Source organism: Delphinus delphis, chromosome 4 (assembly GCF_949987515.2).
Source record: "Delphinus delphis chromosome 4, mDelDel1.2, whole genome shotgun sequence".
In the NCBI taxonomy this organism is placed as follows: domain Eukaryota; kingdom Metazoa; phylum Chordata; class Mammalia; order Artiodactyla; family Delphinidae; genus Delphinus; species Delphinus delphis.
In genome coordinates, this window is record NC_082686.1 from 68,390,452 (window position 1) to 68,407,169 (window position 16,718).

General features: G+C 35.9%; 1 protein-coding gene across 8 annotated transcripts in view; it reads left to right on the forward strand.

The window, feature by feature from the left end:
• The window catches only part of SEC22A (SEC22 homolog A, vesicle trafficking protein), a 131,001-nt gene that overhangs the window by 38,453 nt on the left and 75,830 nt on the right, over positions 1-16,718 (forward strand). For 6 of the 8 annotated variants that reach the window (XR_011246446.1, XM_060010769.1, XM_060010768.1 and 3 more), the window contains exon 5: positions 16,121-16,236. Coding sequence is in view for 7 of the 8 variants with exons in the window: in XM_060010769.1 (XP_059866752.1) it covers positions 16,121-16,236 (116 nt within the window). In the remaining variant the exon portion in view is untranslated. Of the gene's footprint in view, positions 1-16,120; positions 16,263-16,718 lie in introns of all 8 variants that reach the window. The other 2 variants (XM_069540636.1, XM_069540635.1) reach the window with 1 other exon arrangement.

Here is a 16,718-nt window from a genome sequence, read left to right on the forward strand (position 1 = left end):
AAGAAAAAGCATTTGGCAAATTCAGCAGCCTTTAACGATAAAAACACTCAACAAACTAGGAATAGAAAGGCGCTTTCTCAACTTGATGAAAAGTATCCACGAAAACCCACAGCTAACCTCATACTTAATGACGAAAGACCAGATGCTCTCCTATAAGATCAGGAACAAGACAAGGATGTCTGCTTTCACTACTTCTATTCAGCACTGTATTGGAGGTTCTAGACAGTGCAGTTAAGCAAGGAAAAGAAAAGTCATCTGGATTGCAAAAGGAGAAAGAAAATAGCTGTGTTCACATATGATATGGTCTTGTATATGGAAAATCCTAAAGAATCAACTAAAATACTATTAAACTAATGCATCCAGTAAGGTTGTAGGATACAAGATCAAAATATAAAAATCAGTCGTATTCTACTATCAGTGGACAATCTGAAAATGAAATTAAGAAAATCCTAGCAACTACTGGCCAAAACAAGACATTATGCTTTCTGTTGTTTGCAACTAAAAAGAAAGAAAATCTCATACACTGAAAACTACAAAACATAGGAACAAATTATAGAAGACCTAAATTAATGGAAAGTAAAGTAGTCCTGTGTTCATGGATTAGAAGACAGTATTGTTATGATAGCTAGACTCCTAAATTGATACACAGATACAATGAAACTCTGAAAAGTCCAGTGCTATTTTTTTTTTTTTTTTTTTTTGCGGTACGCGGGCCTCTCACTGTTGTGGCCTCTCCCGTTGCGGAGCACAGGCTCTGGACGCGCAGGCTCAGCGGCCATGGCTCATGGGCCCAGCCGCTCCGCAGCATGTGGGATCTTCCCGGACCAGGGCACGAACCCGTGTCCCCTGCATTGGCAGGCGGACTCTCAACCACTGAGCCACCAGGGAAGCCCCAGTGCTATTTTTTTGTGCAGAAATTGACAAGTTGATCCTAAAATTCATATGGAAATGCAAGGAACCAAGAATAGTCAAAATAATCTTGAAAAAGAACAAAGTTGGAGGACTCACACTTCCAAACTTGCTACCAGGCTAGGTAATCAAGACTATGTAGTTCTGGTGTAAGGATAGACATATAGGTCAACAGAATAGAGCTGAGAATACAGAAAGAAAGACTTACATTATGGTCAATTCATTTTTAAGAAGAATGCCAAGACACTGTGAAAGAATAGTCTTTCAACAAATGATGCCGGGACAAGTGGATATCTACATGCAAAAGAATGAAGTTAGGCCCCTACTTTACAAAATGTGTTAAAACTAACTCAGAATGAATCAAAGATCTAAATTTAACAGCTAAAACTATAAGATGCTTGGGAGAAAACTTAGGTGTAAATCTTTGCGATTTTGTATTAGGCAATTTTTTTTTTTAGATTTGACACCAAAAACACAATGAAAAAAAAGTAGACAAGGTAGACCTCATCAAAATTAGAAATTTTGTTCTTCAAAAGACACTCAAGAATTTGAAAAGAGAATTCACAGACACGGAGAAAATATTTGCAAATCATATATCTTCTAAGGCACTTGTGTCCAGAATATACAAGTAACACAACTCAAGTAACAATACAACAATTCAATATTAAAATGAGAAAAGAATTTGAATACACATTTCTACAAAGAAAATGTGTGACTAGCACATGAAAAGATGCTGAACATTATTGGTCATTAGTAAAATGCAAAGCAAAGTGATAAGGAGATACCACTTCACACCCGCTGGGATGACTATAATAAAAAAGACAGACAATAACAAGTGTTGGCAAGGATGCGGAGAAATTGGAAACTTCTTACGTTGGTGATGGGGTTGTAAAGTGGTGCAGCTGCTTTGGAAAACAGTTTGGAAGTTCTCAAAAGGCTAAACATAGTGTTACCATATGACCCAGCAATTCTGCTTCTGGGTACATACCCCAGAAATTGAAAATGTATGTCTAAACAAAAATGGGTACACGAATATTCATAGCAGCTAAAAAGTAGAAATAACCCAAATGTACATCAACTGATGAATGAATAAACAAAATATGACATATTCAAGCAATGGAATATTACTAAGCAATAAAAAAGGAATGAAGTATTGATACATGGTACAACATGGGTGAAATTAAAAACATGAAAGAAGTGAAAGAAGCCAGATACGAAAGGTCACATATTTATAATTCATTTATACAAAATGTCCAGAATAGGCAAATCCATAGAGACAGAAAGTATATTAGCAGTTGATGGGAGCTGGAGGGAAATAGGCAGTGATAACTATTAATGGTTATGAGGTTTCTTTTTAAGGTAATAAAAATGTTACGGAATTAGATGATGATTGTACAAGTCTGTGAATACACTAAAAACTTCTGAATTGTACACTTTAAAAGGGTGAATTTTATTGTATTTGGATTATATTTCAGTTTTTAAAATCAGTAATAAATGAAGGGGTTATTACTTTGAAGACTTCCAGTAATGATGGAATAGGTAATTCAGACCAACAGTCCCGCTAAATACATGTGGGAAAGCTAAATGGAATGTATATATTATATAGAATGTATAGGTCTAATATAGAATTAATCTAAAATATAATCTTCCTGAAGTCTTTGGAGATCCAACAAGATTACTAAGAATTACTAGGATACAGGGGAGAATGGAGGCTCAGGGAGATGAGCCCAATGTTTGGAGCTACTTTTCTTTTTGGAACCTTTACCAGTTCTGAAGGGAACTGCTGATGGCCTCTCAAGACTTGGGAGACAGGGATTAGAGCAGAGCCCACCAAGGTGGTGAACCTCATGAGCAACCCTTCAGCTCTGGGTTACGATTTTGCATGTTTGCACTCTAGGAGTATAGGTAGACAGGAATATGAAGTAGGCTTTTATCAGGACTACAACTTAGTTTTGAATCATATTGGTCTCTAAAATTGGATTGAGCTGATTACACAGTGCTTTGTTCCAGAGATCCTGGCAGAAGCAAACAAATAAATTTCCTGTAAGAAATAGTCTCACAAGCTTCAAATTATGTCTACAACAAGATTTTGAAAATAGAATGGCAAACAATCAAAAATAACCAGGCTCCTGAAGAGACTAGACTGTGAATGCAAACTATTAGGAACACATATGCATGCGTGTGCACACACACATGGTCTCAGGAACCATGGAAGCCAGAAGACAATGATGTCTTCTAAAGGATAAAAGAAAATAACTGCAAATGTAGAATTCTGTGCCTAACAAAAATATCCTGAAAGAATGAAGTAGCAAGAATGGATATTCTTGCATTGTTCCTGATTTTGATGTTACCAGGGAAAGCTCAGTCTTAAAGAGTTAAATATAATATGATGTTAACTTAGGGTTTATACTGATGCCTTTTTACCAGGTTGAGAAAATTCCCTTATATTCCCAGTTTGATGAATTCGGTTTTTATCAGGAACCGAAGTTGAATTCTGTCAAATGCTTTGTCAGCATATTTTTTGTCTGCATTTATTGAGATGATTGTATGATTTTTCTTTTTAAAGTCTTTATGTGGTAAATTACATTGTTAGCTTTTCAAATGTTAAATAAACCTTGCAGTTCTGTGATAAACCCCAGTGGGTCATGATGTGTTATCCTGTTTATATATCGTCAGATCCAATTTGCTGAAATTTTGTTAAGATATTGTATCTGTATTCATGAGGGAATTGGTTTGTAGTTTTCCTCTTTTGTGATGTTTTTTGTCTGGTTTTGCTATCAGGAAAAAACTGGACTCATAGAATAAATTGGGAGGTATTCCCTCTACTTCAAAATTTGAGAAACGTTTCTGTAGAATTTTTATTTCTTCTTCTTTAGGTGTTTAGTAAGTGAAGCCTTTCAAGCTTTTGGTTTTCTTTGTGATGAGGTTTTTAACCACAAATCAGTTTCTTTGGTGAATGTAGGGTTATTCAAGTTATCTGTTTCTTCTTGATTGAGTTTTAGTAGTTTGTTTCTTTTAAGGATTCTGTGTATTTCACCTAAGTTATTGAATTTTTTGGCATAAAGTTTGGCATCAGTCTTACTAGAGTTTATAAATTTTATTGATTTTCTTAAAGAACCAGCTTTTGCTTTCTTTGACATTTTATTGTTTTTGTTTTCTGTTTCGTGATTTATGTTCTGATGTTTATTATTTCCTGTCTTTTGCTTCCTTAGGGTTTAATTTGCTTTTCTTTTTCTAGGTTATGAAGGTAGAAGTTGAGGTCACTAATTTCAGAACTTTCTTTTCTAATACAGGCATTTAGTAGTATGTATTTCCCGCTAAATATTGTTTTAGCTAAATTTCATACATTTAAATGCATTGTATTTTCAGTTTCAGAATGCTTTTTAATTTCCCTTTTGATTTCTTTTGCTATCCATGGATTTGTTAGGAATGTGTTGCACAGCTTTAAATATTTAGAGATTTTCCAGATGTCTTTCTGTTAGCTGATTTCAAATTTAGTTTCATTGTGGCCAGATACCAAATTTTGTATGATTTTAATCCTTTTACATTTATTGAGACTTGTTTTATTCCCTCAGAGTATAGTCTATCTTAGTCATTTTTCTGCGTTCATTTGAAAAGAATGTGTATTCTACTGTTATTGGGTAGCTGATCACCCAATATAATATCAGTGATTAATATCATTTAGACCAGGTTGGTTGATGATGTTCAAGTCTTCTATAACTTTCTGATTTTTCTGTCTACTTTGTTAATTATTGAGAAAGGGGTGTTGAAATTTCTGACTATATTTGTGAATTTATATTTTTCTCCTTTTAGGTCTGTTGTTTTTATTTTGTATATATTAAATCTTGTTAAATATTTAGTATTGTTTTGTTCTCTTGGTGCATGCACACCTTTGTCACTTTGAAATTACTTTCTTCATACCTAGTAGTATTCTTAGCTCTGCAGTCTACTTTATTAATATAGCCATGATATCTTCTTTTTTTAAATTAATGTTGGAATGGTATGTCTTTACCATCTTCTTTCTTTTAACATTTTTGTGCTTTATATATATATATATATATAATTTATTCTATTGAAGTATAGTTGATTTACAATGTGTTAATTTCTAATGTACAGCAAAGTGATTGAAATTTATATATATATATACACACACACACATTGTTTTTCATATTCTTTTCCATTAAGGTTTATCACAGGATGTTGAATATACTTCCCTGTGCTATACAGTAGGACCTTGTTGTTCATCCATTCTATGTATAATAGTTTGCATCTACTAATCCCAAACTCCCAGTCCATCCCTCCCCCACCCTCCTTCCACCTTGGCTACCACAAGTCTGTTCTCTATGTCTGTGGGTCTGTTTCTGTTTCGTAGATATGTTCATTTGTGTCATATTTTAGAATCAACATATAAGTGATATCATATGGTATTTGTCTTTCTCTTTCTGATGTATTTCACTTAGTATGGTAATTGCTGTAAATGGCATTATTTCATTCATTTTATAACTGAGTATTCCATTATATATATTATGTACCACATCTTCTTTATCCATTCATCTGTCAGTGGATATTTAAGTTGCTTCCATGTCTTGGCTATTGTAAATAGCACTGCAGTGAATGTTGGGGTGCATGTATCTTTTCAAATTATAGTTTTGTCCGGATATATGCCCAGGAGTGGGATTGCTGGATCATATGGCAACTCTATTTTTAGTTTTCTGAGGAACCTCCATACTGTTCTCCAATTTACATTGGTGCATACTGCACCAATTTACATTCCCACCAACAGTGTAGGAGGGTTCCCTTTACTCCATACCCTTTCCAGCATTTGTTACTTGTAGACTTTTTAATGATGGCCATCCTGACCCATGTGAGGTGGTACGTCATTGTAGTTTTGATTTGCATTTCTCTAATAATTAGCGATGTTGAGCATCTTTTCACGTGCCTGTTGACCATCTGTATGTCTCTTTGGAGAAATGTCTATTTAGGTCTTCTGTCCATTTTTTGATTGGGTTGTTTGTTTTTTGTTATTCAGTTGTATGAGCTGTTTGTATATTTTGGAAATTAAGCCTTTGTTGGTCGCATCATTTGCAAATATTTTCTCCCAGTCCATAGGTTGTCTATTTTTTCGTTTATGGTTTCCTTTGCTGTACAAAAGCTTGTAAGTTTGGTTAGGTCCCATTTGTTTATTTTTGCTTTTACTTCTGTTGCCTTGGGAGACTGTTGTGTCTTTATATTTAAAGAGGTTTCTTTTAGGTATCAGGTAGTTGGGTCTTTTGAAAAAAAAATCCAATTTGACAATATCTGCCTTTTTATTTAGGTGTTTAGATCATTTATATTTAATGTGATTATTGATATGGTTGGGTTGAAACCCACCATCTTGGCTATTTGTTTTCTTTTTGTCCTTCCTGGTTTTGATCACTTTTTTCTTTTCCTGCCTCTTTTTTTTTTTCGGTACGTGGGCCTCTCACCATTGTGGCCTCTCCCGTTGCGGAGCACAGGCTCCAGACGCACAGGCTCAGCGGCCATAGCTCACGGGCCCTGCCGCTCCGCGCCATGTGGGATCTTCCCAGACCGGGGCACGAACCCGTGTCCCCTGCATCGGCAGGAGGACTCTCAACCACTGCGCCACCAGGGAAGCCCCTTCGTGCCTCTTTTTGTATTGGTTACTTTTGATCTGTTTTCTGTTCTTTGTTGGCTTACTTTACCTCCTTATTTCATTTGTTTGTTTTTGTGGTTGCTTTGGGTTTTATCGTATATATCTAACATTTTGTGGTAGGGCCACTAGGTTCTGCCATGGCTAACAAGCAAGCCAAGAATTAGTTCTCAAAATGAAAACAGGTTTTGCCTAAGGGCCGTGTCATTGCTTCAGAATACCTGGAGCCTCTTTTATGATTCTTCTTTCCAGGTTTGCAACAGGCTCAAAACATCATCCCTGTTTTCCACAGATATTTTGAGCACCATTGGATCCATGGGTCATAAGCGCTGAGTGGCAGGATGTCCTGTATTGAAGCCTGGATCCTTCTGTTGCTCTGGGCCCTCCTCAACCATTGTCGTTTAGTAAATAAGTTGGAGCATCATACTGAAATCTAGAAAGGCATATGTTTCTAGAAGTATATGTTTTCTTAGTGCTATGAGTTGAAAGGTGCAACTTGATCTTTACTTTCAGTGTACTCTAGACCTTTAACTACCTGAAACTTGACTGAGGTTGTAGACTTTTCTAATTTTGTGATTTTTTTTTTTTTTTTTTTTTTTTTTGTGGTACGCGGCCTCTCGCTGTTGTGGCCTCTCCCGTTGCGGAGCACAGGCTCCGGATGCGCGGGCTCAGCAGCCATGGGTCACGGGCCTAGCTGCTCCACGGCATGTTGGATCTTCCCAGACCAGGGCACGAACCCATGTCCCCTGCATCGGCAGGAGGACTCTCAACCACTGCGCCACCAGGGAAGCCCTGGATTATTTTTTACCCTCTGGCATATACATGTCATCCCAAGGTATCTAATCTAAGGCATATACTGTCTGTTCTTCAGGTACTATCAGCATGAGGTCATCAGTAAAGTAGATTAATATAATGTCCTATGAGGTGTTAAGATGTTAGGTCCTTTGTAAGTGAAGAGTTAGCAAACTTTTTCTGTAAAAGGCCAGGTAGTAAAGGTTTTACAGGCCATATGGTCTGTCTTTCAGCTACTCAACTCTGCTGGTGTAGTATGAAAACAACCATATACAGTATGGAAAAGAATAGGTGGAGCTGTGTTGCAGTAAAACTTTATTTACAGAAATTTGTGCTAGGCTGGATTTGGCCTATGGGTCGTGTCTGGCAACCCCTGCTATCGACTAATCAGTGGCACATAGTTGATATAACCTGGTGGCAATATCATAAATGTACTGATATCTCTACTAAGTAAAAGTAAAATGCTTCTGATTTTCTCTGTTTATTAGGATAGAGAAAAAAAAAGTGTTCAAAGATTAGTACCTATGGGCCAGGGAATTAATTGATTTGTTCCACATGGAGACCACATCTGGTAAAGCATGTGCAATTGGAACCTACAGTAATCTGTTGTCATCCTCTAAGATGCACCCATTTTGGAGACAAACTAGAGAGTTAAAAGTTTTTGAGTATAATAGGAATCACCATACATGTGTCTTTTTAAACAAGCCTTGGATGGTGGCACTGATCTCTGCAGTTACCCCAGGGATTAATGTTTTTATGATATTTGGGTTGGGGGAGCTCCAAGACTTCCATTGGCCTTTCTTTCTCAAATATTTTTAATTCCATAGGCTTGGCAGTTGCTAAGAATATATGTCCATTAACATACACACTCAGGATCCAGGAGAATTACCTTAATTTGGGGTAGGGGTCCAACTTGACCTACTAGGAGGCAGACTCTACTAGAAACTCCTTGTATTACTTGACATCCGTAAGTCTCCACTCTGACCTGTAGACTGCAGTGGTATCTTGGATAACCAAATAGGAGATACTTGAAAAATGGGGAGAATCTGGGATTTGTTATGGTTTTAAGAAAGAGAAAGAGAGAAAAGTCTAAAGAAAGAGAAGTTTTTAAAGTAATTCACAATTAGAAATTATTTTACTATTAACTTTAAATTTGTTTTTAATTCAGACCAGGCCTGCATAATATTTTCTGTAGTCTTCCAGTTTAAATATACTTTCCTGTTTTACAATTTTCTTTCCTAAATAAATTTACTTTATTTTGGAATCTGGTTAATAGGTATTTGATAAACCTTATTTTGCAGACCTTTTTCTCTGTTACAATATCTTACTTTTGATTTCTTTTTCTTGTATTTCTTGACTTTTTTTCTTTCCTCTTCCTAACCTTGTGACCTGTCTCTCCGCAGTCAGGCATAAATTTTTTTTTTTTTTTTTTGCCATATTATTATTTTCTGAAGTCTACAGATGTTCTGCTGGGGTCAATATGTTGAATAGTATGTCCTCTTTTACTTGTTTTCTTTTTAAAACATTTTATTATAGAAAAATTTAAACATATATCAAGTAAACAGAATATTATAACTAACACATCACCTAACTATAATAACTATATCAACATTTTGACATTCTTGTTTTATCTATACCTCCATTCACTCCCCACTTATCCACTTGATAATTTCTACAGTTCTTTCTCTTTTTCTTTTTTAATTAATTTTTTATACAATTTATAAAGGTTACTTTCCATTTGCAGTTATTACAAAATATTGGCTATATTCCCCATGTTGTATAATACATCATTGAGCCTGTCTTACACCCAGTAGTTTGTACCTCCCACAGTTCTTTTTTAAGGGAAATTTGCACATATTGAAATGTATAAATATTTGCTATATGGTTTCAACAAATGGATACAGTTGTATAAACCACACTGTTTCAAAATGTAAATTTTACTGTTATTCAAGTATGGCAAGGCCAACAGATTAGGAGGCAACAGCTGTTGAAAAGATAGTTCTCATGGATCCCAAGAGAAGGGAGCACAGCACCAGCAGCCACATGGGGAAGTGTCAGTGAGAGTCAGGAGGCAAAGGGGCAGGAGGGAAATGTGGGCAAGAGCCTTTAGTGTGATTTCCCCAGGAAGGAACTGGAGAGGCAGAGTAAGCAAGTTTAGGATTGGCTAGTTTGAATACTTTTATTGAGCTGTGGGACATAGGGCTCTTTGTCTGATACCTGACCCTGCTGTGATTTGGGCAGGGGAATAGTGGCCCTGAGTGTGAGAACCCCATAGAGCAGATAGTTAGGAGTGTCATCGGCTCCAGATTAGGGGTTTGCTTATGAAAGGCACTCTTGCAGGCGAGTTGTTTGCTATCTCTAGGAATTAGATAGTCCTGGGGCGGGCAGTCCTCTGATGTCAGCAAGGCCCCAAGATGTCAAAGTACCAAAAATACAGAGTAAAAAACCATGATTAGTACACTCCCCTATCACAATGTAGACCATTTCCATCTCCCCAGAAGTTCCTTTGTGTCCCTTCCCAGTCAGTCTCTGCCCCACTCCAGACAACCGGTGTTCAGATTTTTTACTTTAAATTAGTTTTATTTGTTCTAGAACCTGATATAAACAAGATTATATCATGTAATTCTTGTGTTCCGCTTCTTTTGCTCAACACGTCATATGTATGTGTTGCTTGTCTCTTTAGTTTGTTGCTCTTTATTGCTGAGTAGTAGTCACTGTGTGAACATACCACAATTTGTTTATCCAGAGTGGATAAACATTGGACATTAGCTTGTTTCCAGTTTTTGGTTATTGTAAATAAACCTGTTATAAACATTCATCTTTTGTTGACATATGTTTTCATTTCTCTTGAGTAAGTATTAGGAGTGGAATTGCTAGGTCAAGGGTTAGGTGCATGTTTAACTTTTTATGAAACTGCCAGGTTTTTGAAATAGTTGTGCCATTTTACATTCCCACAAGCAATGTATGAGAGTTTTGATTGCCCTGTATCCTCACCAACATTTAATGTTGTTATTCTTTTAAATTTTATATCCTTTAAAATTAAAAAAAAAACACTTCCTGAAACCCTGAACTTCTTAATACCCTTTTCTCAGTTTCTTTGACACCTCTATTTTTAAGATAAATACTTGGTTAATCAGCCTTTTTTTCAATCTATACAATTTTCTAGACAGTTTGTCAGTTGCCTGAAAATGCTGCTGTATTTGGCTGGTACCCCACAAGGCAAGGAGATTTCCCAGTCTCTTTCTCTTACACATACACACACACATCCCTCACAATCTAACAAGTATTTATTGCTTTATTTTCTCCAAAGTATTATGCTAAATATTGTAGGGCATTTTATAAAGATAATAAGCACATTATCTGCTTTCAAGATGGGAAAAGCAAATAAAAGTCAATAAGTAAAATACAAGGTAGAATGCAATACATGCTCTAAAAGAGATAAAAAGGAAGTAACACTTCTGGACCTTGGAGCCTTGAAGGACATGCAGGTTTTGACAGGTGGTGATGATAAGAAAGGGCCTCATAGTGAAAAGAATAGTGTGTTTTTGTACCATACAATTAGTCTCATTTAGTCATAATTTAGTAATAAATTATGCTCATTTAGATAGAACTGACTTGAAATCTCTCTCTAATGTTCGAAAACCTTTTTCTCCAGGTATTTTGGGCATCACTGAATAACTGCACCTTCTGAACTTTATCTTTGACTCAGAACATAGACACGTATTAGGATGAGGTTTGAGGGTTAGAATGGTACCATCTTTTTGAATCCTCATGATGACTGTTCTGGTACTCTGTTTCACCAATTATTTTTCCTTTCTCTTGATTCTTCTATTTCATCTTCACTGAATTTTGTTGTTACACCTATAAATGTATTAAAATCTCCCTCCTCCACCCCATTACAGGGGGAAAATAACTCTTTTTCAATCCTATTGTATCTGTCAAGCTATCATCCTGTTTTCCTCTCCTGTAACTGCAGAAGTGTTCACTTACTGCTTCTATCTCTTACCTTCACCAGTTATTTAACCTTTTGCTGTCTGAATTTTGCCTTCAGCCTCTCTTCTGAAACTATTTTATGAAGGGTCGAAACCATCTCTTAGTCAATAAATTTAATCTTTTTTTTTTTTCTTTTTCAGTTCAGATTGTCTTTGGCCTGTCTACAGGCTTTGTAAGTTATGTCTTTCTTCTTGATGGTCTCCCCTTCCTAGGCTTCTGTGGCTCTTTCCTTTTCTGGTTGTTCTACATCTGTCTTCCCTGCCTCCTCTTCCTCCCTTTAAAGGTAGTGTTTACCAAGGATTTGCCCTTGGCCCACTTCTTTCATTGGTAATCTCATCCGAACCCGTCCCATCATATGCAGACCTCATCTGTTTCTCCAGCTCACTGCTTTTACATTACATTCTTCAGTTGCTTATTAAACATGCCTCACCATCACTTCAAGTTTGATATGTTTAAAATATCTCCATACTCGATCAAACCTGAGTTTCTTCCACTGGGCCTGTTAATAGCACCCTTATCTTTCCAATCACCCACACTTCAAACCTTGGCATTTTCCTTGATTTTTTCTCTTTTGTTTCCCACATCTAGTTAGTTGCCAAGCCTAATAGCTTTAGCCTCTGTGATCTCTCTCCCCTCTTTCTTCTTCTCGACTTCTACTGTCACTATCCTAATTTAGGTCCTCATTTCAGTAAGTCTTTTGCAATGACTCCCTCATGAACTTCCTAATACAGAATTGTAGAAAGAGCGTGGGCTTTTCAGACCCAAGTGCTAACTGTGAAGATGGCACTCACTAGCTGACTGGCTTAGAGCAAATTGTTTAACCTCAGTTTATAGATGAGAAGATTCAGACACAGAGAAGTTAGTCATTCTTAACCTTGTGAAGTACTCTGTTTTGAAGGATAAATGGGACAGTGTATACCTAGTGAGAAGGCACTAAAAAAATATTATTTATCTCTCCCTACTTTTAATCTCTTTACAACCCATTAACAGATTAATATTCTTTAAGCACAGCTTTAATCGTCAATCTCTTGCTCTTCCATGTTTCCCCATTGTCTAATTTGCCCATAATTTTTAGCCTAGTGTTTCAGACTGTTAATTTGCTTCAGCCTCCCTTTCTGACCTTATTTCTTCCTACTCTTATAAAAACATCTTTTTGAGCAAAACAAAACCAGTAGCAATGCCCCATAGCAAAGTGGTTAAGAGCATGAGTTCTAGAGTCAGGCTACCTAGATTTAAATCCCAGTTCCTTTACCCAATTTGGGCAAATTTCTCAATCTCCCTAAACCTTAGTCTCCTGTCTGAAAAAACTAGGATAACTATACTGCCTACTGCATTGGGTTCTTGGAAGGATAAAATGAGATTATGTATATAAAGCAGTTGGTGCCTGGCACATTGAAAGCAGCCACTTTTAGAAGGATTAGTAGAAGGAGTAGCAGTAATAGTTTTTGTTGATGCTGTTATTATTTGCTTCTCCCATTTCCATCTCCAGGCTATTCATATGCTTTTCTCTGCATGGAATGCAGTTCTTCCCATTTGTACCTGTCTAAATTTTAACCATCTTTAAAGATCTCCCTTGGTTCTTGTGTCACCACCTTTCCCCTAGTTATCTTTCCTTTTCAGAACTCTTTAACTCTTTTAGTTTAGAATACTTATTACTTTCATGTGCTTATCAGTCCATTTCCCTTTAAAAGACTAGAAGTGCCTTCAGGGCAGATTGTGTAATTCATTTCTTTTATCCTCTAAAACACACCATCTTACACAGAATCATGACAAAAAGTATTTGCTTAATAAATATATTAATTCACTATAACCAATAGCCCTTTTGTTCCAAAGGATTTACTCTTATTTCTTTAGGAATTTTTGTAAACTCTCCATTAATCGTTGGTACATGGAAACTTTAATTTTGTCATGAAAATGAAATTATTGGGCTCAAGGAGACTAATTAAAGAAAAAGCATTGTAGCAGAAGACAATAATAGCAAAACAAAACAAAAACTGACCAGGTGACACTGTTTTGAATTCAACAAAATTATTCTTTTCTACATCGCCTCTTATTTCTTCATTTCTTACTGTTCCAAATCTGCTCTGTACCTAATAGTACCTATCATGGTGCCAGATTGAGGTGTGAAGTAAGCATTTGTGGATAACAACTGATATAAAATCTGTTTTATGAAATAAAGAATATCATATAACATAATACATTAAAATGTGATTAAATATCTCGTTCAATTTGTTAAAATGAGAAAGTGTCACCCTCACGTTCTGTGCAGATGGAGTTTTTTCTTAGTAAGCATTCCCACAGGTCTTAGGAAGGGGGTAGGGTGGGAGTGGGGGAATCTCCACTTGAGAATTTCCTTTCTCACGGTGATTTGGCACTTCTCCAGCCTATCCTTCAGCATAATGTGTGCCTTGTCCTTGTTAAAGGAGGCTTGTCATTTGCTTTCATGTCTTTAAAAATATTTCTGGTCATTTGAAATAATTAATTTATAAATGGTTTACTATCATTATAAAGAGAGTGCTCCAAGGGCAAGAGGCAAGTGTTAGCAACTGAGTAAATATTTAATTTGTATAGACATATTATTTATTTCTTCAATAGGTATTGATCAACACATTAAAATGGTAATATTTTTCTGTTCAAGAATGGCCGTTCCTTACTTGACCACAAAAGGCTATGGTTCTTCAAATGTAAAATAGATAGCTAGTGGGAAGCAGCCGCATAGCACAGGGAGATCAGCTCGGTGCTTTGTGACCACCTAGAGAGGTGGGATAGGGAGGGTGGGAGGGAGGGAGATGCAAGAGGGAAGAGATACGGGGACATATGTATATGTATAACTGATTCACTTTGTTATAGAGCAGAAACTGACACACCATTGTAAAGCAATTATACTCTAATAAAGATGTTAAAAAACAAAAAACAAAACAAAAATTATAATTATGTGACATGATAGAGGTGTTAGCTAACACTATGATGGTCATATTGTAATATACAAATGTATCAAATCAACACATCGTACACCTTAAACTACACAGTGTTATATGTTATTCATATCTCAGTTTTTGGTATGAAAAAATTTTTGATTGAAACTTTATTGCAGCTTTATTGTAGTAGTGTTTTACATCTTGATGTATATCTGTTCAGTTTTTTTGTCTGTTTCTATGTATGCATGTATGTGTGTTTATATACATATAAAAGTGACATTATACCATACACACAAATATATATACTATAAATAAGTATGTTTTTTAAAAAAACTCATGATAACTGCATTAATTGTAATGAAAATGTAAATTAAAACTATGGTTAACTTCCAAGTTATATTAAAAAGAACGATAAGGATGGAGTGCTATCTGAATTCTCATTAAAAAATTTTTTTTCAAAAACCTACGGTTCTTAATTACAGTACAGAATATTGGGTTTTTTTTTTTGTAAGGTAAACTTGCTTTGTATACTTCAGAAATATTATTTCTATAATCTATTTAGTTATCAGGTGTCTTTATGCTTGAGGCCCTTGTTAAGGATCTCTTTTTTACTTAGAGCCCAGTTCCCCCTTACTACTCAGAGGGAGTGGGGAAGCATGGAGGGAGGGATGTAAAACATGACTAATTGATAGACCAGCTGGATAGATTTTCAAATTGCGAGATTTTTTTCTGTAGTGATAGAAAATTTGGTATCAGTACTTTACAAAGGCATTTAGTTTTTTGTTTTCATATTAAAATCTCAAGGAAATTGATTAGGAGACCAAGCAGTCAGCTCGGGCACAGAAGAAATTTAAGAAAACTCATCCTGTATTAGGTGGATTTTCTGCTGAACCTGGGGAATAAATACTTTTTTGCGACATGTGGGTTTTCGTGTTTTTATGAATTGTTTAGGGAAGCTTTTCTGCTGTAATGGCTGAATATAAGTTGCAAAGATTTAAGCCCTTCCTTATATTAATGTTCCACCTCATTAACTTCATTGTTAGGGCTTTTACACTTTAGTGATTTAAATAAAATGATCTAAATGTAGTTCTGCTGTCCTCTCTTTCTCCCTTTTGAGGTCTAGATGATTATGTATTTAATTTTGTGTTTTCATTTAGACTCTATAGTTAATTCTGTTAACCGTAAGATGATGAAGGGAAGCTATTGTATATCTAAATATCTTGTGCTGCAACTTCTTCAACTGTTGTTTTAGCTTTTTTACTTTCAAGTGGTCTTCAGAGACCAGGAACCTCATAACTATAAGAATCCATTCTACTGTAGAGTTCAGATCGGTGATTATAGATGAGCTTTCACATATATCCTGTGGTATTTATAGAGCTGGAACCCAAATAAGGAAGAGCTTTGCTTAAAAGCAAGCTATGTTTGTCCTTAAAAATGTTTTCTAAGCATTTTCAGAAAAAGTAGGAATTATAGTGAATTTCTGAGCAGACTCACCTTTGCAAATATTTGCAGCTACTTGTAAATGGTAGACATATTTAGGCATAAGGGTTTTTCCTATATGATTTACTGCCAGATATGAGGACACCTTAGCACTGTATACCCCAAATGCAAATTAAGTGTCTTTGTTAAAAGTGTAGAGAAAAAGAATTTAATTTGAGTTCAGGGGACTTAAGCTGTCATGTCAGACATTTTGCATTTTAAAAAATATTTAATTTCTAAGGTGCATTATTAAATAATTTTATGAAGATTCATCAGTATTTGACCCCTTTAAATTGAGCAGTGAATTTCATTTTACATACGTGTAGGTATTGACGTGAGATATTGATGTTTATTCCTAATCATTTCTTTTATTTTCCAGCTCACCAGCGACTGGAACCAGCAACTCTGTCAGGGATTGTGGCATTTATCCTTAGTCTTTTATGCGCAGCTCTGAATTTAATTCGAGGCTTTCATGCCATAGAAAGTCTCCTGCAGGTACTGTGCTATTTTTGCAATTTCAGGTGACTATGCCTTTTGATTCTACTTGTTACACAATTGATTTAAATTGATTTGGGTATTAGTACAACTTACAATGCATGCTCAGATTTTGTATTCTTTATACCTACTCTAGTTTCCCCTTCCTCTAAAAACACTGATTTCTAGTTGACTTCTTTGACCTAATTAACACATATTTATTTATTATCTACTCTCCCAGGAGGTACTGTTTAGAGGTATTCCGGGAACACCAAGATACATGTGACAAGGGCCCTGCAGTCTCAGACCCTAGAGTTGAATTGGGGAGGCAAAGAAGTCCACAAACAAATGTCAAGTACAGAAAGTTTGGAAGAGGAGTGGTCAGTGTGAGTCAGGATAGAAGAAGAAAGCTCTGTGGTGAGGGAAACTCTGGGAGGGGTGAGCGGGACCTAGAAGGATCTGAGTGGACAGAGAGGAGTAGAAGAAAGAAGAGGGCATTCATG